The 26,116-nt window shown below is 42.9% G+C and overlaps 1 protein-coding gene and 3 non-coding genes across 4 annotated transcripts; 3 read left to right on the forward strand and 1 right to left on the reverse strand.

The window, feature by feature from the left end:
- Positions 1-5,959: 5,959 nt before the first annotated feature.
- Positions 5,960-6,033, reverse strand: TRNAT-AGU. Its single transcript has one exon. It is a non-coding gene; the product is annotated as a tRNA-Thr (tRNA).
- Positions 6,034-10,524: 4,491 nt separating this feature from the next.
- On the forward strand, positions 10,525-10,597 carry TRNAR-ACG. The gene has a single exon. It is a non-coding gene; the product is annotated as a tRNA-Arg (tRNA).
- Positions 10,598-11,002: 405 nt separating this feature from the next.
- Positions 11,003-19,577, forward strand: HMGN4 (high mobility group nucleosomal binding domain 4). Its single transcript, XM_003897192.5, has 2 exons — positions 11,003-11,542; positions 18,202-19,577. The coding sequence occupies exon 2, from the start codon at positions 18,282-18,284 to the stop codon at positions 18,552-18,554; it is 273 nt and encodes a 90-aa protein (XP_003897241.1). The 5' UTR covers positions 11,003-11,542; positions 18,202-18,281; the 3' UTR covers positions 18,555-19,577.
- On the forward strand, positions 11,088-11,160 carry TRNAV-CAC. The gene has a single exon. It is a non-coding gene; the product is annotated as a tRNA-Val (tRNA).
- Positions 19,578-26,116: the final 6,539 nt, after the last annotated feature.

A 26,116-nucleotide genomic window follows, 5' to 3' on the forward strand; every position in this document is an offset into this window, starting at 1 on the left:
ATGCTTTTATCTAGAGGCATGTTTTTATCTAGAGGCATTTTTGTCTTCTATGAAATTTTTGTCCCAAGACAGGCAGGATTACATTTTTTTTTTTTAACAGATTGAGTTGGTGTAGTGTATTCTTGGTTATCAAAATACTCGCATAGCTTTGGGATTTTGAAAAATATTCATGATGTGTGAAAAATCATGATACATACTGTACGATCTCAGTCCCGTAAGATTGGATGTTGTGCCTACACACGCAAAGGACCTAGAAGAACATGTCAAACAATAAACTGCTTGTGATTGTGAATGACTTTGTTCTTTGCTTCTTGTGGTTTTCAGTTTCCTATAATGCACATATTAACATATTAACTTTTAAAAATACAGGTTGTTTTAAAAGCCTGTTTAAAAGAAAAAAGAAATCACTGGAAAAGGCATCCTTTTCTTTGTATATGCTTTTGTAGAACAGTTATGATTGGTTTGGGTGAATGTGTTTTTAATTTACATAAGTGGTACTATGTCATAGATCTCTTTCTTATTCCATTAGTACTGCAGTTTTGAGTTATGTTGCTGCGTGTACATCTAAACCAATTATTTTAATTGCTGCATAGAGGTCTGCAATGTGAAGTCACCTACTCTCCCACTTTGCCACTACAAATAAGGGTTCCATCAATGAACATCTTCGTACATTTCAATTATGAGGCTGTGTAAGATTTTCCTTGAGATACAGCAGGAACACATTGCAGGTCATGAGATCTGACAATCTACTAATTTTGCAGTTCAGAACAGGACCTGGGACCCAGGGAGCATGATGTAGACACACAGAAGTTCATGTTTAATGACATCTCCAGAAATATTCCTCAAATTCAAGTTTCCTGATGTTCAGCCTGATTATCTTGAGCATTAATAGCTACCATTAGAAACATGAATAGGCAATGTTTCTATTTTGAGCTCATAATTTACTGCAAAGCTTCAATCAAAAACCTCAGATGACTGGAATTTTCTCTTCATCATTCCTTTTTAAAAAAGAAATTCAATCTGATTACCAAGTTACCAAAGCAGAATATAGAGTGAATCTGTTTTATGATCATTGATATTCAAAATTTTTCTGCTAAAATTTCTCTCCTAAAACTCTCAAAATTCACAAAAAGATTCAAGCATGCACTAAAAGAAAAATGAATTGATATGTGTTAGAAAGATCATCATCAACAAGGCTAGAAAAGAATAAAGTTCCCCCTTATTGCCCAAGTATTCACTCCACATATTCACTCCATTTCTGCCTACCCTGACATTCTGATCAAACATGGCTTTGAATCCCTCCTTCAGAGGTGGCAACATAAGACAGAGGAAGAAATGGCAAATAGGTGTACCACCTAGGGTAGCAGAAAAAACACTTAAAGGTGCTTGGAAGGCCAGCAGATTAGTCAAATTCAATTCAGGCTGCCTAGGCCCATCTCTGGATGCTGCCACTTGTCACCTACTTACCTTCCAGGAAAGTGACTTTGCATCCTTGTGCCTCAGTGCCCTTCTCTTTAAAACAGAGGAAATAATTGCACCTTTCCTTATAACTATGCAGTAAGGATTACATGACTTGGAATATGTAAAAAGCTTAGAAGAGTATCTGGCAAATAACAAATGCCTGCTACATTGTATTTTTTTTTTCATAATTGAGTACCTGCTTGTATTAGGGTCCTTCAGAAATACCAAACTAATAGTCTATCTATCTATTAACTATGTATGTATGTATGTATGTATGTATGTATGTATCTATCTATCTATCTATCTATCTATCTATCTATCTATCTATGCCTGTCTATCGAGAGAGAGACAGTAATTTATGATAAAGAATTGGTTCACACAATTATGGAGGAGGCTGAGAAGTCCCACAGTCTGCCATTTGCTAGCTGGAGTCCCAGAAAAGCAGGTCATATAATTCAGTCTGGATCTGAAGGCCCGAAAGCCCCAGGAGTCAATGATGTAAATCCCAATCCCAATCCAAGAGCAGGAGGAAAAAAATGAGATGTCAAGCAGTGGGATAAGGGGAGAAGGGGCGAATTCCTCCTTCCTCAACCTTTGTTCTATTAAGGCCCTCAGCGAATGGGAGGGATCATACCAGGGAGGGCAATCTAGTTTACTGAGTCCCGATTCAAATGATAATCTCATCCAGAAACACCCTGAGATAAGTTCTCGCTCTGTCACCTAGGCTAGAGTGCAGTGGCGCAACCAGGGCTCACTGCAGCCTCGATCTTCTGGGCTTAAGCATTCCTCCCACCTCAGTCTCATGAGTAGCTGGGACTACAGGTGTGTACCACCACACCTAGCTAATTTTTTTTTTTTTTTTTTTTGTAGCGACATGAGGGTCTCACTATGTTGACCAGGCTGGTCTCAAACTCCTGGGCTCAAGCGATCCTCCTATCTTGGCCTCCTCCCAAAGTGCTGGGAGTACGGGCATGAGCCACCAAGCCCAGCCAGAAACAATGTGTAATCTGAGTATCTAATGGACCACTCTAATTGACACATAATATTAATCAACACACTGCTGTTGGCCAGGCCCTGTGCTGGTCTCTGGAGATACAGCAGTGAAGAAGACAGGCACAGCCCCTGCCTTGAGAAGTAAACAGGCTAGCTCAGATAGATATGAAGCAAGTAGATGAGCATTGCTGCTTAGAATGCAATGGGAAACACAGTCCCTTCTAGTTCCACCTGCCCATAGGAGAACCTCAGCAGCCGAGCTAGAGGCCCTACTTAATCCACAACTTGTAAATTCAAATGCTATCCAAACTGCTTCGGTAAGGCATTGTCTTTTTAAAAGAAAGCATGAAACACCTGACACTTATCAACTGCCAAGTCCAATGTTCTCTAGCTATCTCCAGACAAAAAACAGTTTTAAGACTTGCACATACCCTCACGTAACTACCTTCCACTTATCTGAACTGCGCATTCTCTTCCTCACCTTTAGTTACACAGTATTTCCTTTGCCCAGAGCGTCTATTCCACTCCTTCTCCCACATCTACCCTCTTGCCTTGATAAGTTCTGTGTCTCCCTCGTGGCTCAGTGCGGGTATCACTTCTTCCATAAAGTCTTCCTTCCACCTTCGCCCAATCAAGGTTTTTGTTTGTTTTTCTGCTTTGTTTTGAATTTTTCAGCCTCAACCTCCTGAGCTCCAGAGATCCTTCCGCTTCAGCCTCCCGAGTAGCTAGGGCTACAGGTACACACCATTATGCCAGGCTAATTTATTTTATTTTATGTAGAGATGGTGTCTTGCTGTGGACTATGTTGCCCAAGCTAGTCGTGAGCTCCTGGCTTCAAGTGATCCTCCTACCGTAGCATCCCAAAGTGCTGAGACTACAGAGGTGATCCCCACTGCACCCAGCCCCAACACAGGTTTGTTTCCAAATGTAACTGCAGGCCTGAGCAGTGGCCCACGCCTGTAATCCCAACACTCTGGAAGACCTAGGCCAGAGTATGGCTGGAGCCCAGGAGTTGGAGAAGAGCCTGGACAATATTATGAAACCTTATCTCTATAAACAAAACACAAAAATCACCTGGACGTGGTGGCAAACACGTAGTGGCACACACTGGTAGGCCTAGCTATTCAGGAGACTGAAGCAGGAGGATTTCTTGAGACCAGGAGTTCAAGACTGCAGTGAGTTAGGATTGTGCTATTGTACCCGAGCCTGGGCAACTGACCCAAACCCTGTCCCTAAAAAATAAATAAATAAATAAGCAAATGTGCGGCTGAGTGTAGTGGCTCATGCCTGTAATCCCAGCACTTTGGGAGGCCGAGGCAGGTGGATCACTTGAGGTCAGGAGTTCGAGACCAGCCTGGCCAACATGGGGAAGCCCGTCTCTACTAAAAATACAAAAAGTAGCCGGGCGTGGTGGTGGGTGCCTGTAGTACCAGCTACTCGGGAGGCTGAGGCAGGAGAATCGCTTGAACCTGGGAGACAGAGGTTGCAGTGAGTCGAGATCACGCCATTGCACTCCAGCCTGGGCAACAGAGAGAGACTCCATCTCTAAATAAATAAACAAATAAATAAGCAAATGTGGCTCAAAGCACCCTGTACTCCCAATGGTATTACATCCCACTATACTATAACTGCCATTAAATTGTTTTCCCCTCCCATTAGCCTCTTCACCCATGTGTGATCAGCATGGTAACTGCCACATAATTGGTCATTGACAAATAGCCACTCACTAGACAAACAAGCATCTGATTGCAAACCGTTTCCACTTTTACATATAAATTGTTTCCATGGTTTATCCATTTATGGAGAGCTAGGAAGACATAGGCTTTTGGGAAAGATGGTGAGACTCATCACCTGGAATATTCAATAGCTTCAGTAGCCAGTACCACTACTGCCAACTCAGTAGTACAGACCATGCAATCTGTTGAGGGCCACTTGGCTACAAGCCTCCTATGAAGGTATTTCTGGAGGTGACAGAGCAGGAGAGTGGAAATGAGGCAGGGTTGGTAAGGGAATGAATTAGTGATTTAGTGTTGACATCTGCACCAGTGATCCAGCCTGTCTTATCATTTGAGGGAAGTTTGTATCTGGGCCTAGGGAAAAAGAACAGAAGATGGAAGGCTCTAGTGAAAAAAAAAAGAGTCTGCCTTTCCATTGCTGCTTGATGTTTGTAAAGAAAAGTGGGGAATTGGCCGGGTGCGGTGGCTCAGGCCTGTAATCCCAGCACTTTGGGAGGCCAAGGAGGGCAGATCACTTGAGGTCAGGAGTTCGAGACCAGCCTGACCAACATGGTGAAACCCCATCTCTACCAAAAATACAAAAATTATCTGGGCATGATGGTGGGTGCCTGTAATCCCAACTACTCAGGTGGCTGAGGCAGGAGAATCACTTGAACCCTAGAGGCAGAGTTTGCAGTGAGCCGAGATCACACCATTGCATTCCAGCCTGGGTGACAGAGCGAGGCTCGGTCTCAAAAAAAAAAAACCACAAAAAAGAAAAGTGGGGAATTAAGCTGCAGAATGGGAGTAGAAAGTCTCCATAAAAGTAGAGTTGCTTCTGAGCTGTTCCTCCAAGTGTTGGGATTTTGTCTCCAGAGCTAGAACAGGAAATCATATTTCAAGCTTTGACAATCTACACAAAATAATATGCTCTGAAGGCAAAAGCCAAAGAAGTGGAACTTTCTGTGCCAGGTGAGCTGGGGGCTGGGTTTTGGGAGATGGGTAAGAGGGTTGGTAATAGTTACAGTGAACTTCCATTTTCTTGTGTTCCTATGTGGAGAACTTCTTCTAAGAGTAAAACTGACTTCTTTCCTACTTCTCAATTTCTCTTTCTTCCTCTTGGAGAATTTGGGAGAAGGCATCTCAACCCTTCCTGGACTTCTTCAGGTCAGCCTGTTCTAGTGGGCTCCATAAGCAAATGGAGGCTTCTCTCTGACAGCTTCTTTTCTCAAGTCTCGGTGACAAATATTTGTTTTTGCTTTGATTTGTTCCTTTCCAAAAAAACTCTGAGTACAATGCAATCTTTTAAAATAGCGAATCACAACTTGTTTTATGTGGCCAGATCTTACTGTCTGCTGTGAATTTTCAGAGATGCTACAGCTTTCTCAACAACAGATTATCAATCATTCCAAAGATTGACCTTCCAAAAACATTACCTGCAGATTCTAACAATGAATCTGTTTAGGATGTCCCCAGGAAAGAAAAAAGAATGACCAAAGATTGTGATGTTGCTTGTAGTTTAAATTTGGTGTTTACCTTCGGCTTTCCCTCGTTCTTCTCGTACATGTTGTAAGAATACAACATGTGGAAGAAAAATGTAAGAAAAACAAGAAATTCACAATTTCATTATTCTGAAAGAAAGCCAAATTGATGTTTGCTTTTTTCATAAACAAGTTGGTTTCACACCGGACGCATATAAAACACTTCGAAGGAGCCCCACAGCGGAAAATAACCTTCCACGTTACATTTCAACGGTTCCATGAGTACTTCGAAGGCAGGAAAACTACGACAGGCCCCGCTGGGATTCGAACCCAGGATCTCCTGTTTACTAGACAGGCGCTTTAACCAGCTAAGCCACGGAGCCACCATGCCTACTTTGCTGCAAATGAGCATAGAAAAGAGATGATCTTTGCCTTTGTTCTGTGCATTGATTTACTTTCTTGTTACTGAGGTTTGAAAGTACCCAGACACTTCTTCAGACACTGAAGATTAACCTTGGCTTCGCCCCAAAAGACCTAAGAAACCGCTCAGTTGCAGGATAACGAAGTTTTTCGCGCGGGGGAGGTGAGAGGTGAGGAAAACACTGGCGATAGCCTGACCCCCGCCCCGGGGCGAAACAGCAAGCAGCTCATCCTAACGTGGGTGGGTAAAGTATGACCTCGGGCTTCAGTGAGAAGAGGGTAGGAAAGCGGGTAGCCCGCCACCTTTACAGAACACTCCTCCGAGTCGTGTAATACATTTACACCAGAGCACTTACGGCACCAAGAACTGATCCTAGCAGGAAGCAAGCTATTTGTTTCTTATTTCATGGCTTTTAAATTAAACTAGAATTAGATTAAAATTCCAGTCATTCCTTACCCCATTTCTTTCCGTTAAAATTGGGCTCCCCCCACCTGCTTAAAGATAACTAATGGAGTTCCAGAGTTGCTTCTTCAAAACGCAAGATTTGGCCGGGCGCGGTGGCTCACGCCTGTAATCCCAGCACTTTGGGAGGCCGAGGCAGGTGGATCACGAGGTCAGCAGATCGAGGCCATCCTGGCTAACACGGTGAAACCCCGTCTCTACTAAAAATACAAAAAATTAGCCGGGCGTGGTGGTGGGCGCCTGTAGTCCCAGCTACTCGGGAGACTGAGGCAGGAGAATGGCGTGAACCCCGGAGGCGGAGCTTGCAGTGAGCCGAGATCGCGCCACTGCACTACAGCCTAGGCGACAAAGCGAGACTCCGCCTCAAAAAAAAAAAACAAAAACAAAAACAGAAAAAAAACAAAAAAACCCGGCAAGATTTAAGAATTAACAACTTAATCTTGGAAAGAGATAAAGAAGTTCCCTTCCCGGTATAGCTACACAGAAAGAGAAGCTTTCTTGTCCTGATACTTGACCAAAGGATCTGATTTGATGTGTCAAATTATCATTATATATATGTGTGTGTGTGTGTGTGTGTGTGTGTGTGTGTGTGTGTGTGTGTGTGTGTACATAGAGAGAGAAAAAAAAATTCTATATCGTCATGGGGGCTTATGTGTTCCCAACTTATTCTGTTCTCTATTAAAAATAAATCTGATCTTGGGAGTATAATTTGAACAAAGGGGTTTAATGAAATTCTGAAGAGTATCCAAATTGTTGGCACAGCTGTGAAAGTAACTTCCCAAATGAAACCTGTAATTATATTTGGCTTTTTTACTTGAAATCTGTTGTCCTGGTGATTATGCTGAAACAGACATTTCAGTATTTCTTAGCTGTATCAATATTTGGAGGATTTCTCTGTCACAATCTAAGGCAGACACTGGCATGTACCTTTGCCTATATATGTGATGGGGGGAACAGTAAAAGGCCACACCAACTAGAGTTTTCATTTTTATAAAAAGATGCAAGTCTATGAACTCAGCACTCACTTTGATTGAGACTCATGGAATAAGCACTTATTACTTCATTATTATACGATTAGCCATCATATTATGAGTGTGCTTGGAGCCAATATAATCATCATAAATAGCACAGTCACACCTAAAATGGCTTTAACCCAACTCTGGCAGGCACTAGACAGCAGAGCCAATAGTATTTTATTTTGGTTTTTCCTTTGACTGGCAGCTGACGAAGTTTGCACATAATTTCTAGGATGTCAAAGGAGTTGTTTAGCCAGAGATAAGCCTTGGAAGCAAATTGAGACTTTGAGCAATCATTTACAGAACTCTTGGTGTGAACCGTATCTTCTATTCAGTTCCCACTGTGATTAGGATGAACCGTGGAACTCTCACGTTGGCTCCGCTCCACACATCTGAAATTGGAGAGGATGCAGGTGGCTGTGTCACAGCCTGCTGACAGTCATGTAAAACAATGTGAGAGTGGCAGATGGTGCAGTTTTCCATATGCCTGGGAGTGAAACTGAAAAAAACTGTGCACTGAAACACAGAGGAGAAGAGTCCACCACTGTGATAGTTGTATGTGTCAACTTAGCTAGGCTATATAGTACCCAGTTATTCAATTAAACGCTAATCTACATGTTTCTGTGAAGTTATTTTGTAAATGTGGTCAACAATCAGTTAACCTTAAATAAAGATTTTCCTTTATGTAGATGGGCCTTATCCAGTTAAAAGGCTTTGAGAGCAAAACAAAGACTTCCCTAAGGAAGAAGAAATTCTGTTTCAAGACTTCAGCGTCAGTTTCTGCCTGAGTTTCCAGCCTGCCCTACAACCCTACAGGTTTCAGACTTGCCAGTCCTCACCCTAGATATATATAAATATATACCTAGATTTATATATCTGCACTGTTTCTCCGATATATGCTGAAGAAAAGACTGGAAGTTGAAACTGGAACTGTCAGAAAAGACGTAGAAAGATTTTCAAAAACAAAGCGAAAGCATTTTTTTTTTCTTTTTTTTTGAGACAGACTCTCGCTCTGTCGCCTAGGCTGGACTGCAGTAAGTGGCGCGATCTCGGCTCACTGCAACCTCCGCCTCCCGGATACAAGCAATTATCCTGCCTCTCGAGTAGCTGGGACCCACGCCAGGCTAATTTTTTGTGTTTTTAGTAGAGACGAGGGTTCACGATGTTGGCCAGGCTGGTCTCGATCTGCTGACCTCGTGATCCGCCCACCTCGGGCTCCCAAACTGCTGGGATTACAGGCATGAGCCGCCGCGCCCAGCCGAAAGCATTTCCTGTAGTGAATATAGCTAAGAAATTTGAGGTACCCAAGGGAGGTCTTCAAAGCCTGCAAAACACAGATAAATTTTTATAGACAAACACTGAGGAGAGTGAATGTGGACAGAGCCTACAACCAGCTGGGTTAAAGTCCATTTTTAAAGTGCTAGGTGGGACCTGTGACTTCCAGGGATACTCTAGCCCCACCAACATGGAGAAACCCCGTCTCTACTAAAAACACAAAATTAGCCGAACGTGGTGGCACATGCCTGTAATTTCAGCTACTTGAGAGGCTGAGGCATGAGAATCACTTGAACCCGGGAGGTAGAGGTTGCGGTGAGCCGAGATCGCGCCATTGCACTGCGGCCTGGGCAATAAGAGCAAAATTCTGTCTCAAAAAAAAAAAAAGTTTTGGTAACCTATTTTAACATAATTAGTTTTCTTTTGAAATCTTACATATTTATTTTTTCTTTCGTATATTCAGAAGTATTATTCTGAGATAGAGTCCAGAATCGCCAAGCTGTCCTTGGGGTCCATCGTACAAAACCTAACGAGAAGATCCCTATGCTACTGCCTAGGGAGGAATCCATAACCTAGGCCTACCTTAACGCTTATGCAGAAAGAGCAGAATATTTTTTGTAAGGGCTGTTGAAACCTTATGAACTGAAAACAAATATTTTCTAATCTCAATGTGTATATTCTCAATATCAGGCAGTTTTACTCCTGTGTAGTAGACCTCAACTTACTTAAAATGCTCACCAGGCGTGGGGATGATTTATTCTCAGAAATATGGACAAACCAAAACACACACATATGAGACGTTTGTTTGCTTCCAAAGTGAACAAGTGAACATTCATATGTGTGTCCGGGTTGATGCTCCTTATAAAGCTGTCAAATTCTGAGATCAAGGCCCTGCAGTAGAAGCAGCATGCAGTGAGGAGACCTAGCAGTTTTGCTTAGTAAAATATTTGAAGAAAAAAAAAAAAGAACCACAGAGAGACAAATAAAAACTCAGACCATGTCACTGTACAACGGCTTCCAGTTTCCTACAGAATACCAGCCAGAGTCCTTACAAGGGCCTGTAAAGTTGGCCAGAGTCCTTACAAGAGCCTATAAAGCCGGAGGTGGTCTCCCAGGATCTCCTATTCCTCTCCACTGAGCACCGGACTCCTCAACATAACTCCCAAGCCTGCTCCCACCTCCAGGCCTTTTTCCTAGCGATTTTTTCCCTGTTCCAGATCACTCTTTTCCCCTGATATCAGCATTTATCTCTCGTTCATCGCTTTCACTGCTGGCCTTTCCTATCCTCTTTCCCTGTTTTATTATTTTTTTTCTCCAATCGCTTATCACTATTATTTCGTTTATTTAGTGCTTTATTATCCGCTTCCGCCACTGCCATGTAATCTTAAGGGCAAGGGTCTCTCATGTTTTCTTCACCGTTATCTACAATGCCGTGAACACTAATACTGGTTGAATGAACGAACGTATTAATGGAGCGGTGATACTGGGGCAGAGAGGATGCAGGGCATGCTTTTCACCGCCATCTTTCAGCCGGCAGAGACAGACCGAGAAAGGAATGAAGGCTACGGGGTGTGTGCAGAAGTAGCCACCAGGGAGTCCGTGCGCTGCGAGCCTGGACCAGCGGGCTTACAGGCCGTCGCCCAGACATTACGGGTACAACCTAGTTTCTTATGAAATACCCTGCTATCGACCAACGTGTGGGGCCAGTGGCGCAATGGATAACGCGTCTGACTACGGATCAGAAGATTCCAGGTTCGACTCCTGGCTGGCTCGTATATATACAGGTTTATTTTTACAACTTTCCTATTCCGCCGGAGTAAGCGACTTCGTGCAAGGTAAATTTGCCTGGAAGTCTCAGAAGCGAGAGGGGCCGCTTTCGACAAGAGATGGGGTTATCATTTCTCTGGGGAGCAAATTCTGCCACTGACCACGTGGTAACGCCAACTACGTCATAGAAACGCTCGCCCTACCCAAGTCGTGCCCAGCCTCGCCTGACCATTTTGGCCGAAGAACGAAGGACCGTTCAGAGATATTAAAGTCTCTATCGTGTTCTTCCCTATTCAGTCGTTTGAAATGACTGCATGTGGCTTCAGTTTTAACACTGGGGAGGCTAGGTCTGAGCTGTTCATTGGTTTTTCTGGTTTGAGAGTTCAGTACAGAGACGCATGCGCACATCAGCAAAACTCGCACTTGAACGAAGAAACACCAAGTGTATTTACTATGCAGATAGAACTGCTTGCTCTGGGAAAACAGCCCACGGTGAGTTTCCGTAGTGTAGTGGTTATCACGTTCGCCTCACACGCGAAAGGTCCCCGGTTCGAAACCGGGCGGAAACAAGTTTTTTTTTTTTTTTTCCCCCTTCCTACTACGAAATTCTTACAGTCTGTATCTTTTAACGATTTTTCAGGCCATCATAAATTTCCTGTCTTCCTGTCTTACGAGGTCGGGGCAGCGGTGCTTAGGGCGGGCCTCAGAGGCTCACACACATACCGCCACGGGGAGAACCGGCTCTCTCCGGCTTGAACTCGGGGCGGCTCCCCGCCTGCAGCCCCGGAAGCGCATCCTCACCTTCCTTCGCCTTCCTGTTCCTGGCAGTGCCGGGCTCCCCTCGTCTTCTCTATCTTGGGGCTGGTGCTGGCCCTGCCCACGCCTAGGGCTCCGGCGCGTCAAGGGCCTCAGCTGGGATTCCCGCGCCCCTCGGACGGCCACGAAACTCGGGTAAGTGCCTCACAGACTTTAGTACGCTCCCCGGGAAAATGAGGGGCGGGGTGGGGGGTCCCGCCGCCCTCCATATACTTAGGACCCTCCTGCCAGCTGGCCCCGGTCATGATTAAGGGCCTTGGGCCCCGTGAGCCCCGCCTGTCTTCCCGTCTCCAGAGTAATCGCAGCATCTCTCCTGAGCTCCGAGTGTGAATCCCTGGGAAAAGCTGAATCCAGAGGTGGGGTCACAGAGAGCCGCAGGCCCGACAGGGATGAGAAGTCCTAATCGGCGCTCTAGGGCCAATAAAAGAAGGAAAGAAGGGGATTTGAAAGGATTGCTCCCGCAGGGCTGTGGCCTTGAAGAGGTGGTGACTGGCAGGTTGGACTGACCTGCCGTGGGCTCTCCTTTCCTACCCAATTTACCTTCGAGAAACCCTCGTTGAGGAGACACCCAAGGGCTGAGTCTTCCTCCACTTTGACCTTTCGCTATCCCATCACAAAGAAAAAATGGATCCCAAGCTTAAGAAATGGACCAGCACTTGTTTAGAATCAGGACTTGTGCCTTGGTGTTTGGCCTCTTACCTCTGCCTGCCACATGGCTTGCTTACAAGTTAATTGGATTAATCAAACGCTTTTATGAGAAAGTTTTGTTGTGCCACCTGGCAGCCTGGGGTGTACCCTCAGAGAGATTTCTTTCTTAGATGTATTACTACTTTTTCTAGGGATTAGCCAAGCCTAGCCTCTCAGATCACATTGCTGCAGGTTCCCTCAAATGACTGATAAGAATGCGATGTGTTTGTTTTTGTTTGTTTTTGAGACGGAGTCTCACTGTATCTCCCAGGCTGGAGTGTAATGGTGCGATCTCTCTCACTGCAACCTGCACCTCCCTCTACCTCCCGAGTTCAAGCGATTTTTGTGCCTCAGACTCCTGAGCAGCTGGGACTACAGGCGTGCAATACCACGTCCGGATAATTTTTGTATTTTAGTTAGAGACGGGGTTTCACCATATTGGCCAGGCTGGTCTCAGACTCCTGACCTCAAGTGATCCGCCTGCTTCGGCCTCCCAAAGTGAGATAACAGGCGTGAGCCACCGCGCCTGACCGAATGTGGTATTTTTATGACCACGACAAAAGAAGGGCTGCATTCTTTGGTGGGTCTGCAAAATTAAAAAATAAAAAGAAAGAAAGAAAGAAAGAAAAGGACAATGTTTAATGAGCTGTTTTCTTTTTACCATTTTCTTAAACAGGCTGCTTGGCTGGATGTTGACTTGAAAGGTCCATTCTTTGTTATCTTGCTGTTTCCCTTAACAAGACAACATCTTGGCTAGCAAGATAATATCTTGGTTAGCAAGACAATAAACTTGGCCATGTGCTCAACAGCAATCTGTCTAATACATTTTCATTTAAAATCCCCTCTCTACTACCCAGAAATATAAGCAAGTTATTGTGGTGCCCTGAAAGGGGGCAGAGGTTCCAGGGTCCTGGGAGATGACAAGAATTTATCCTCTTCATCTCTCTCTGATGCCAGCTAGCAGGAATACTTTAGCCTGGAAGCTGAGTGTGCCTCTAACCAACCTTTACAGATGGGTGACTGGTAGCTTATGGCTCACTCCTTCTCTTTAAACCAAATGCATTCTGGCAAGCTGCAACAGCAAACCTACCGTTTTAGACACCCTGCCTTTTCTCATCTTTCCTTTCTACCCCTGCATCTCCCAGTCTCTCTCACTTAACTCCCATGGAAACTCATGCTGCGTCTCTAATACTTTGGAAGATGAAGAACAAACAGGCCCTGGAGAGTGACTGACACCATGTGACCTCTTGCTTCTGTAGCACACAGCATCTTGCCTGTTAATCTTTTTATTTTTTATTTTTTATTGAGACAGAGTCTCGCTCTGTCACCCAGGCTGGAATGCAGTGGCTCAATCTTGGCTCACTGCAACCTCCGCCTCCCGGGCTCAAGTGATTCTCCTGCCTCAACCTCCCAAGTAGCTGGGACTATAGGCATGTGCCACCACACCCAGCTAATTTTTGCATTTTTAGTAGAGATGGGTTTCACCATGTTGGCCAGGCTGGTCTTGAACTCCTGACCTCAAGTGATCCACCTGCCTCCACCTCCCAAAGTGCTGGGATTACAGGCGTGAGCCACTGAGCCCAGCATTGCCTGTGATTTTTTATTGTATATTAATTATATCCTTTATTCTCTCCTTCCTAAGCTTGGTGTTCATAACTTTCTTCCACATCTTCCTTCCAACCCCCAAACATGATCTTTCCTTAAGTAAGAGGCAGGGAAGAAGAGGGGAGCCTTCTGATTTTGGGGTGGGATTGAGGCTAAAACCCAAATTAGAACTACCTCCCAGAAACACAGTTCTGTATCCATTGAAAGAGCAAAAAGATGCTGCTAAAATGTGCCTTGTGTTTGCTAGGGATGAGGTGAAAATGAGTATTGAATGAGGTGGCATTTTGGTCCATGGATTTGCTTGCTATGAAAGAGAAAAAACATGGAAAAATATATTTTGAGGGCTGGGTGAGACCCCCAAATTAATCTAATCCAAGATGTTTCCCTAGTCACTAAATTATTTATTTATTTATTTTTTAATAGAGTCTCACTCTATTGCCCAGGCTGGAGTGCAATGGCGCAGTCTCGGCTCACTGCAACCTCTGCCTCCCAGGTTCAAGCAGTTCTCCTGCCTCAGCATCCTGAGGAGCTGGGATTACAGGCACGTACCACCACCCCTGGCTAATTTTTGTATTTTTTAGTAGAGCCAGGGTTTCACCATGTTGGCCAGGCTGGTGTTGAACTCCTGACCTCGTGATCTTCCCACCTTGGCCTCCCAAAGTTCTGGGATCACAGGCGTGAGCCACCACGCTCTACCGAAGTCACTAAATTCTTACACTGTTCCCTCTTATGTTAGTCCGTTAGGGCTACCAAAACAAGGTACCACAGGCTGGGTGGCTTAAACAACAAAAATTAATTTTCTTTGACTTCTGGAGGGTAGAAGTCCAAGATCAAGATGTCGGCAGGTTTGGTTTCTTCTGAGGCCTCTCTTTGACTTGCAGATGGCTGCCTCCCACTATGTCCTTAGATGTGTTCCTCTATGTTGTCTGTATCCTAATCTCCCCTTCCTATAAGTACACCAGTCATTTGAATTAGGGCCCACCCATAAGACCCTATTTTGCTTTTTATTTCACTATTAGTTTTTTTTTTTTTAAGCTATTTCTGCCAGTTAATTTAAACATCATGATCTTTTTCTGATGATAAAAATGCAAGTCTTCATGCTAACAAAAGGATTGGAAGAAGGATGAAGCAGATGTTCCTTCTCTCCTACAGCAATCTCATTAAATGAGGAGTTAAATTGAGAACGTTCATGAGAATTTCAGTCCAGTTCTGTGCAATGAAGAGGAGTGATTCAAAACTTTCACTAACTTGCTCTGTTGTTTGTTAATACAATGTTATTGGAAGAGTTATTTTAACAAAGGGGAATTGTTATATTTCTAAAACTTTTTAAATTGTTGCCATGTCTTGGGAAAATAACTTCAGTATGTGTCTTGATAATTTCTTGCCCTGAGGATACCACTGAAAGTCATTTCTCTCTATTTCCAAAAGTTACACAGTTACTAGTAAGATTTATCTGCCAGTTAATATTCTTTTCTTCCACATGCATGAAGGAGTATTTGTAATGACTTTTATATTTTATCATTAACATTATTTTTTTGAACTCTTAAAATGTGTATTGTTTTTACATTAATAGACTTCCTTTTTTTAGAGCAATTTTTGGTTTACAGAAAATTGAACAGAGAGTTCCCACATACTTCCTTTCCCCCACCTCAGTTTCTCCTAAGTTATTAACAACTTGCACTGGTGTGGTACATTTGTTACAAATGATTAACTAATATTGACAGCTTATTATTAACTAAAATATATAGTTTACATCAGGGTTCACTCACTGTATGAAGTTCTGTGGGTTTTGTCAAATTCATAACATCTACCATTATATAACATATGCCATTACAGTAGCATACAAAAGAGTTTCATTTACCTAAAAATCCCTTCCGTGCCACCTCAGATAATTTCTTCTAAGTTAAAACCACTGTGTGGTGAGAGCTCCTTCCTTTTCAAACCTCCTTGTCCTTTATGGAAATGGTAAGGGCTTTTACCCATCTCTCTGGCCCCTTTTCATTATATGTGTATCTATCTCCTACATTTGTAAGTTCTCTATAGAGTCGGTGACCTGCTCTCCTAATCAGCTTCCTAAAGGTGAGTTTCAAGAATTAAATCGTTATTTATATACTCAGATACAGCATCCAGACAGTAGCCTATTTTTCCTGATTTTATTTTGTCACCTGCTGTATTTTGGCCTTTGACATGTGGAGATAATGGCCCCCCTACTTGGGATGGACTGCAATGGATCTAACTTGAAGAAAACTGAACGCAGGAAAAGAGGTTGTGTGAGCATTCCCACACCAGGAAATGGGCTGAGAAACAATTTTGAAGTGAGATGGAAGGGGAATGGTACGGGGTATCCATTCTTAGAGAAATGTGTGCTAGGCCAAAAGCTCACTCTTTGGTTAAACACTCTCATTCTCTGGTAACATAAAGGTCTCTAAAAATATATGCAGAATATTTGGGATAACCTTCTTTATTATTCATTGCCCAAGTTGGGTCACTTTTCAAAGTAAAAGGTAACATTATGAATAATTATACTAGGGCAACAGGTATAAATCAAGTCACCCTACTATTAGACCAAGTGATTTTCACTAGTTCCTTCATTGTAAGAGTAGCTCCTTTTGTTTCCTAAAAATTGTTAAAATGATTCCTTAATGTTGCATTTGAAAGAAAGGGAAAAGGACAAAAATTAGCAATAAATTTATGTAATGGCAAGGATTTCTTCAGAAGAGAGCAGGTCAGGTGTAGTTAGATCAGTAGAACTGTATGTCTCAGTGGCACCATTACTTTTTTATTTTATTTTATTTTTTGAGGCAGGCTCTCACTCTGTCCCCCAGGCTGGAGTGCAGTGGCACAATCTCGGCTCACTGCAACCTCTGCCTCCCGGTTTCAAGCAATTCTCAGGTGGATCACCTGAGGTCAGGAGTTTGAGACCAGCCTGGCCAGCATGGTGAAACCCCATCTCTAATAAAAATACAAAAATTAGCTGAGTGTGATGGTGGGCATCTGTAATCCCAGCTACCTGGGAGGCTGAGGCAGGAGAATTGCTTGAACCTGGGAGGCAGAGGTTGCAGTGAGATGCGATCACACCACTGTACTCCAGCCTGGGTGACAGAGGGAGACTCTGAGACTCCATCTAAAAAAACAAAACAAAACAAAAAAATTCAAAACTGGAGCAATTTGGAGATAAGATTAAAAAAATAATAATAACATTGTAGAATGGGGCCACTCACAAGGTTACAGAATTTCCCAGAAAATGTTTTCAAGGGTGGGGCAGAAGGTATGATAGACAAAAGCTTTAAAAAAGTTACACAGTGCCTGTGAGTGCCAGCCCTAGGCCTAAGTCCTAATTACCCAAACTCAGACTCTTCTCTATTTCCTACCTGTGTGGCTCTCAATCTGTGCTCTGGGCTACCCACATTTTTTAGTATTTTTATTAATTCTTGAGCAGGCACATACAATTTTTCTGTGTAAGACAGATAATACTCCACCCATGTGCTTCCCCTACAGCTTAAAGAAGAGAACTCAACGTCCCCTATCTCTGGACTAACCTACATGCCTTCTCCAACCACATCCCTTTCCCAACTCCCAAGAGATAACCACCGGCCAATTTTTATTTATCCCCTTTTTTTTTTTTCAAGTTTTGCTATATGTTTGTGGCCTCAACATGTCATAGTTTTACATGTGTAAATGGATCTATAGTGTACCTATTCTTCTGCAACTTGCTATTTTTGTTTGTCATTATATTCTTGAGATTGATCCTTGTTTTTGAACCTAGCTGTAATGTATTTGTTTCTGCTGCTGAATAGTATTCCCTTTTATAGATACTACCAAAATATATATATATCCCTTCTACTATTGAAGGACATTTGGCATTTGGGTGATTTACAGGTTTTTGAAATTACAGTGTTGCTGGAAACATTCTTGTGGAGATCTCCTGTCCACACCTCCAAGAATCCCTCTAAGTAAACACCTAGACATAAAATTGCTTTACATAATACCACTGTTTCCAGCGTGCTTTACAAATAACCACTGTTTCCTGAAGCAAATACACTAATTTGCACACACACACGGCAGTACGTAAGGGTTTTGATTGCTCCCTATCAGTTGAGTCCTTGATATTGTCAGACAACTTGGTTTTCTTCAATTTGATAGATATGAAATGTTATATCCTATGCTTTTAATATGTACTTCTTATCTATTTTTAGGTGCTTATTCCTCACTCATGCTTCCAAGAAGTACTTGTTAACATTTTTTGCCATAGTTTTAAAATTTTCATTTTGTCCTTTTCTCATGGATCTGTAGGAATGCTTTATGTATTCAGGATTCTATCATTTTGTCCATTATATGTGTTACACATATCTTTGCCGAGCTGGTAACTTATTGTTTTACTTTTACTGTGCTATCTTTTTTGATATACACAAATTATTAACAATATAGTCAAATTTGATTTTTAATGTTTACATTGGTCAGTCTTTCCCTTTGTGGTTTACACTTTTTGTGTCTTGTTAAAGACATCTTTCCAGGAGCAGTGTGAGGAGGACAGAAACACCCACCAGGACTGCTCAAGCCGCCTGCCAACACTGCTGCCACCATGCCGAAGAGAAAGGCAAAAGGAGATGCTAAAGGTGATAAAGCAAAGGTGAAGGATGAGCCACAGAGGAGATCAGCGCGGTTATCTGCTAAACCAGCTCCTCCAAAACCAGAGCCCAGGCCTAAAAAGGCCTCTGCAAAGAAGGGAGAGAAGCTTCCCAAAGGGAGAAAGGGGAAAGCAGATGCTGGCAAGGATGGGAACAACCCTGCAAAAAACCGAGATGCCTCTACACTCCAGTCCCAGAAAGCAGAAGGCACTGGGGATGCCAAGTGAAATGTACATTTTTGATAGCTCTGTCTTATAGTGATTCTACTGTTTGAAATACTATTTTTTTAAATCAAGTTTTATAAAACCGTAGAATTTTGGCTCTCTTTTTTAAGTTATGTTGTTAGCACATAGGACACTTCCTTGTTGTCTTTTGTGGAAAGGGCAAATACCACTAATAGGGTGTATCTCAGAAACTGAATTGAAATAGGGGAAAATAGGATTTTCTGTCCTGTTTGAAGATTATTCTTGATTCCCTTGATTCCCAGGAGAGATTCTCTGACATTCACATGTCAGCCACTTTGGCACAGAAGCCTTACAGTGTGGGGAACCAAAACTTCGTGTCTCCTCTTTCCCTGATGCCATCAGCATAGACTTGACTTCCTTAAACCAAGAGTCTTGATGTGGCCTTGGCAATCCTAAAATCAACTGTGTTAGGTAACAAAACTCAGGCTTTCTGTTGATAACATCGAGATGGTGTCACTCAAAAGAGCCAAGATTCCTGTTTTCAGTTTGTGGATCCATCCTGCTAGTTTTACTGTATTCCCTCCATGTCGAAGTGGGCCTGTGAAAAGCTCATACAGGCCTCATGTGAAGTGTCCACCCTTTCTGAAAATCTTTCTTGTTCAAAACAGCAACAACCTATGTTGTTAACTTTTACAGTGACTTTTAGAGGAGGGGAGTTTGGAAATTGTAAAATGTTATAGATTGTTGCCTATTTCCTGCTGAAAGTAAATGTTTTTAAAAAGTATCATATAAAGCTGAATACAAGTTAGTTTGGGGGGAGATCCTTTCCTACCCAAAGTCATAAATATATTCTTTACTGCCTTGTAGAAATTTTATACTTTTGCCTTTCACGTTTGTCTTTAGTCTGTCCTGAACTGATTTTTGTGAAAATTATGAGTTAGAAATTCAATTTAACATTTTTCATATTTCAAAGTGGTTGTCTCTGCACTATTTACTGAAAAGTTCATCCTTTCCCCAGTGATTTGTAACACTGCCTCTTTCATAAATTAAATTTTTGTGTACGTGTGTGGGTCTTTTGATGGTTTCTATTCTGACTGACATCAATTTGTCTAATCTTATAGCAGTACAATACAGTCCTGATTATTGCAACTTTAGGAAAAGGTCTGATAAAAACCAAGATGCCTCCACATTTTGTCATAATTTTAGCCAATTTCACCTCTGTGTCCAATATCACCACAAAATTTTTCTTCCTTGGAGTGTCTTGGCTATTCTTAGCCAACTGTTCCTCCATATTACTTCTTTTTTTTTTTTTTTTTGAGACGGAGTCTCGCTCTGTAGCCCGGGCTGGAGTGCAGTGGCCGGATCTCAGCTCACTGCAAGCTCCGCCTCCCAGGTTTACGCCATTCTCCTGCCTCAGCCTCCCGAGTAGCTGGGACTACAGGCACCCACCACCTCGCCCGGCTAGTTTTTTGTGTTTTTTTAGTAGAGACGGGGTTTCACGGTGTTCGCCAGGATGGTCTCGATCTCCTGACCTCGTGATCCGCCCGTCTCGGCCTCCCAAAGTGCTGGGATTACAGGCTTGAGCCACCGCGCCCGGCCTCCTCCATATTACTTCTAGAATTAGATCAACAATTTGTAAATCAAACAAACCCAAGAACATTGAAATTTTGATTGGATTTGTATTGAATTTATACATTAATCTGGTAAGCCAAGTCATCTTTACAATGTTGTCTTCCAATACATGAATATGGTTCAGCTCTCCATTTACTTAGGCCTTTGAAATATCTTTCAGTAAAGTTTATAATTTTCTCCATAAAGGTCTTCTTGTTAATATTTCCTGGGAACTTTATGCTTTTTAACACTACTTTCTATGGCATATTTTTAGTTATTACATTTTCTGGTTTTAGCTAATGTTGATTTCAATTTTTGTATCCAGCAACCTTGCTACCTTTCATTCTTGTATCTGCATATTCTTGTGGGGTTTTTGTTTTTTCCATAGACAACCATATATTCTGTGTATACAAACTATTTTGTTTCTTTTTAGTCCTTATACCTATAATTTCTTTTTCTAATGCTCAGTGTAGTCTAGGTGTTGGTGTCTGCTTTTTTTTTTTTTTTTCCCCCCCACCCAGAGCCTCACTCTGTCTCCCAGGCTGGAGTGCAGTGATGCGATCTCAGCTCGCCGCAACCTCCGCCTCCCGGGTTCAAGCGATTCTTCTGCCTCACCTTCCAAATACGTGGGACTGCAGGCGTGCACCACCACACCCGACTAATGTTTGTATTTTTAGTTAGTAGAGACGGAGTTTCACCATGTTGGCCATGCTGGTTTCGAACTCCTGACCTCAGGTGATCCACCCGCCTCAGCTTCCCAAAGTGCTGGGATTACAGACGTGCGCGACCATGCCCGGCCGCGTCTCTCCTTTTTTGTTTCTTTTTTTTGTTTGTTTTTTGAAATGGAGCCTCACTCTGTCACCCAGGCTGGAGTGCAGTGACGCGATCTCTGCTCACTGCAACCTCCGCCCCCGATTCTCCTGCCTCAGCCTCCCGAGTAGCTGGTATTACAGGCACCTACCACCAGGCCTGGCTAATTTTTTTATTTTTGTTGTTATTATTTGTATTTTTAGAAGAGACGGGTTTTTGCCATATTGGTCAGGCTGGTCTCAACCTCCTGGCCTCAAGTGAACAGCCCGCCTTGGCCTCCCAAAGTGCTGGGATTACAGGCATGAGCCACCATGCCCAGTGCCGTTAGAGTTTTGAGCAAAGAAATGGCACAGTCTAAGGTGTTTCATATATGCGTGTATGTGTATGGCTGCTGCATGAGCAATAGACTGTAAGCTGTCACAGCAATCTAGGCAAAACATGTTGATGATTTGTAACTAGTATGGAACCGTGAAGAGGTCTGAGAGAGTTGGCAGTAAATAATGCCAAGTTTGGATGATTGCTTAGCCTTTCTAAGCCACAGTTTCCTCTGTAGCAAAGCAAGAACTAATACTTATTTTGCAAGGTTTTGAAAAGAATTTGAGACACTTTATGGAAATGACTAATATTGCAGTTTACCTAATTAGCATATTGATGCATAAAGCTCTGTTGGAGATTTGAAAAAAAATTAATATTTCCCAGAATCTTACATCGCCACTGAAAAACAGAAGGAAAAAAGACGATTCGATTACTCCACAAAACTGAGGCCCCGGACACTCCATATGGAGCCCTTACTAAAACCAATAAGTAGCATATATAGTAAAATTGGAATTACATAATAGCATTTTTTCCTTTGTAATAGTGAATTGCTGGCATTTCTACTTTGTCATGCTGTATTACCATCCTTCATCTGCTCAACTATTCCCACTCCATTTTATTTGTTAAACAACACTTATCTGCACTTTATGCCTGACAACAGATTAGGATCAAGGATAAAAGAAATATTTCCTGTTCTCAGCTCAAAGTTGAATGAGAGCCGGGTGCAGTGGCTCACCCCTGTAATCTCAGCACTTTGGGAGGCCAAGGCAGGCAGATCATTGGAGGTCAAGAGTTCGAGACCAGCCTGACCAATATAGTCAAACTCTGTCTCCTACTACAAATACCAAAATATTAGCCAGGCATGGTGGCGCATCCCTGCAGTCCCAGCTACTCAGGAGGCTGAGACAGGAGAATTGCTTGAACAGGGGAGGCGGAGGTTGCAGTGAGCCGAGATGGCGCCATTGCACTCCAGCCTGGGTGACAGAGTGAAACTCCATCTCAAAAAAACAAAACAAAACAAAACAAAACGTTGAATGGGATAGAGAGATAGGTCACCATGCAGTAGTGTGCTCTCTGTTATAACACAGCAAGAGACCCAAACCCCGATGCCAGGGCATGAAGAGGCCTTAGGGAAGACTTCCTGTAGTATGTTGACACATGACCAACAAAATGAAAACAGAAAGGAGCTGGTCAAGCAAGAAGTGAGAAAAAGCCTTCTAGTAAGAACAATACGTTTACAAAGATGTTAAGAGAATGGTGCATAGATGTTTACTTTTATTCTTTTTTCCCCCTCTTGCTGTCATCTTAGGTGCACAGATGTTCAATAAATTATTGTTGGATCAAAAAATAATTAAGATGAATAACCAAATTATATCAGGTTTCCGACTATAATAAAAGAGAATTATTAAGTGTTGTTTGCCCAGCTGCCCAGTGATTTATATGAATAATTTTATTTCGAAAACTCTATGAGCTGAGTAGAATTGTTCTCATTAAACTTTACATTTAGACAAACATAAATTTAGACATATATCAGCCTGAGTGATCTAGAGTATTTTGTTTGTTTTGTTTTTTTGAGACGGAGTTCCACTCTTGTCGCCCAGGCTGGAGTGCAATGGCACAATCTCAGCTCACTGCAACCGCCGCCTCCCGGGTTCAAGCGATTCTCTTGCCTCAGCCTCCCGAGTAGCTGGAATTACAGGCGCCTGCCACCGTGCCCGGCTACTTTTTTGTGTTTGTTTTAGTAGAGACAGGGTTTCACCGTGTTTGCCAGGCTGGTCTCGAATTCCTGACCTCGTGATCCGCCCGCCTTGGCCTCCCAAAGTGCTGGGATTACAGGCGTGAGCCACCACGCCCGGCCTAGAACTTTTAATAACCAAATTTCTGACCCTCACATCTGAGGAACTGAGCATGGAAGAGTTGGAAAGAAGAGGAAGGGAAACTCATTTTTCTGTATCCGTCCTTGCACCACTACCTTCTTTTCTCAGTAGTAGTTGTGTTACAGGAAAGGGCCCCCGATCCAGACCCCAAGGGAGGGTTCTTGGCTTTCACGAAAGAAAGAATTCAGGGCGAGTGCGCAGTGCAAAGTAAGAGCAAGTTTAATAAGAAAGTTAAGTAGTGAAAGTACAGCTACTCCATAGACAAGAGTAGGGTGTTCCTGAAACACTGAGGAACGCATCCACCCTAGGTACAATACTTATATATATGGGGAGATGTGCTCTGCTACAAGGGTTTGTGATAAAGGATTAATTTTCTTATTATATTTTGTAAGAACCGATAATATTATATTTAAAGCAAATATTGTTCTCCAGATGTGGGGACATCTGGACACTCCCAAGTCTGGGTCTGTTTACTAAACATTATTAATTTGTTTCCTTAACCATAAATATCTAGAGGCTAGGAATGCCTGACTTTCTGGGAATGCAGCCCAGCAAAAGTTCCAGCCTCGTTTTCCTAGCCCTCACTCAAAATGGAGTCGCTCTGGTTCGAATGCCTCTGACACAGATACTGGTAAAATGTACCTCCCTCGGTTGCAGTGAGCCGTGATCGCTCCCCTGAACTCCATCCGGTCTGGGAGATAGAGTGAGACTCCGTTTCAAAAAACAAAAAAGAAAAAGAAAAAAAAATTACTTCCTGCTTCTCTCAAAACTCTCCAATGGCTTTCAGCCTGGGTCATCAACATGGCCTGGAAGAGCCCTACTCGGGGTACTCAAGAGCGCGGCCCAAGCGCCGCGACGCCCCGCCCCTCTGGCCGCTCTGCTCTGGGACGCACTTCCGACGCCCTCGAGGCCTGGGAGGTCAGCGCCTCTTGGTGTCGCCCTGCGGGGCCGGCTCTGGTTGGCTCACTGATTCCCAGTTGGGTAGGGGAGGCTTAGACTGAGCTCCCACCCGGAATTTCACCTTAGACCTTTAAAGACCTTGTTCCGGCCTCAGGAGCCAGCGCTAACCTCTAGTCCTCATTAGTGGAGTTGCGGCGGAAGGGGATGGCAGGCACCCGACAGTGGTCTCCTCAAAAATGGCGAGTTTCTGCGGGGATTCATCTTTTAGCTCCCAGGGAGCCCTCTGACCCCAACAGGAAGCCCATGGAGCCCTTTTCAAAAATTGTAGTTTTGAAAAATTAAAAAAATACACAGGATTTCAAAGAAAGCCAATTATACTACAAAACACTTATCAAACGATTAAAATAATTTCAGAGTAATGTGTGCTTCTCATTAAGGCATTAAATATTAAACTTCAAGACTCGTCTTATGACTGCTGTAATTTTGAAACAGTTGTCATGGGTATTTGTAACAAATGTATTTATATTGTATACAGAAATATGTGATTTTTCTTGGTGACAGAGTCACAGTTACTTCTCTTTCAATTGTATTAGCAAGTGAAAGATACGTTAAATTTCAGTTAGAATAGACTAGAATCAGAAATAATCAGAACGCAGTGTCTGTGGTAAAAGGAACAGTTCATGCAACTTTTGTTTCTGTTACTTATGTATGACTGACGATGTACACTAAACTTCAAATTGTAGGTCACTACCAAAAACATGAAAGCTACTGCCACTAGGCCCAAGTTCTGAGTGAGGAACCACGTCTGTTTACCTAGGCAGCCCCAGGGCTCAGCAAAACAGGGGATCAGAAAGGAGCACACTAATGGAGAAAACAGGGAGCCTTTGCATTTTTGTTGCTTTTCAAGAAAGAGTTTAACCTTTAACAACTTGTAACCACTGTTATTGCAACTTTATTCCTATTCCAGATGAAAAACTTTGTGCACTGAGGCTCCCTTTCCAAAAGGCCCATCTATTTTCTAAACAGCTCCTAGGTTATGAGATCTATGGTCAGCTCAAGAGTCCTTCATTTATTCGGGGATATCAGCCTGTGACTTGACCTTACCTTCCTCCCTCTAACTGCAGTAACCTCTCTCGCCTTGTCCGTAGTTTCCCTTCCGCTGTCTCAGTTACCTCCTTCAACCGTGGTCCAAAATATTAAATGAAACTTCCAGAAATAAAAAATGCATAAGTTTCAAATAACTCCCCTTTCTCAGTAGCGTCATGAAATCTCCCACCCGCCCGAGGATCATCACTTTGTTCAGAGTATCCACGGGGTATGCGCTCCCCACACGTTAATCACTTAGTACTCATCCTGGTTATCAGATCGAAAAAACATAGTATACTATGGTACTATCCGAGGTTTCAGGCATTCACTGGGTGTCTTGGAACATATCTCCCGTTGATAAAGAAAGAATACTGTACATATTGGGTTAAAAATGAAGAAATGGAAAGAAAAAAGGAGAAACACAGCGACACCTGAACAGGGATTTGAAACCTGGGCCCTCAAATTAAAAGTTCGTGGCCATACTGACTGAGCTACCAAGGTTCGTACAAAACGTCCAAACCACATCAACCCTGGTATATTAATCTATATATCTGACCTAGAACGTGATTGTAGAAGGTTCAGCTGTGATTTTAATAAGGTGCTGGTAATTTAGAAATTCTTGCTAATGACAGCACAGAAACTCAGCCACAACGAGGGTCCGTTTTAAGACCGAGGTCTAACCATATTACAAATTAATACTAATATCCTCTAAAATCTCCCACCCACCCACCTACCCATCCATTCCATTCATTCATCTACTCATCTATCTACTATCCATTCATCTATCTACCTACCTACCTAACTACCTATCTACCTATCTTTCTACACGCATATATATGTATTCATGTAATTCAGTCCAGTCACTAATCAGAATGCTCTCGGCTCTCAGTTCCTAGGGCTCCTAGATAAATATCCTTCAACCTTCCTCTCCAAACTTGAGCCCAAACAAAACATTTTCAAAAGTAGCCTGATCTGACGCTGGTGCACGTAAAGGGGAGTAATTGA

This window comes from Papio anubis, chromosome 6 (genome assembly GCF_008728515.1).
Source record: "Papio anubis isolate 15944 chromosome 6, Panubis1.0, whole genome shotgun sequence".
NCBI classification, from domain to species: Eukaryota; Metazoa; Chordata; class Mammalia; order Primates; family Cercopithecidae; genus Papio; species Papio anubis.

Excerpts from the sequence above, each read along its gene's own strand:
- HMGN4 (XM_003897192.5), top strand. The coding sequence starts at position 18,282 with ATGCCGAAGAGAAAGGCAAAAGGAGATGCTAAAGGTGATAAAGCAAAG.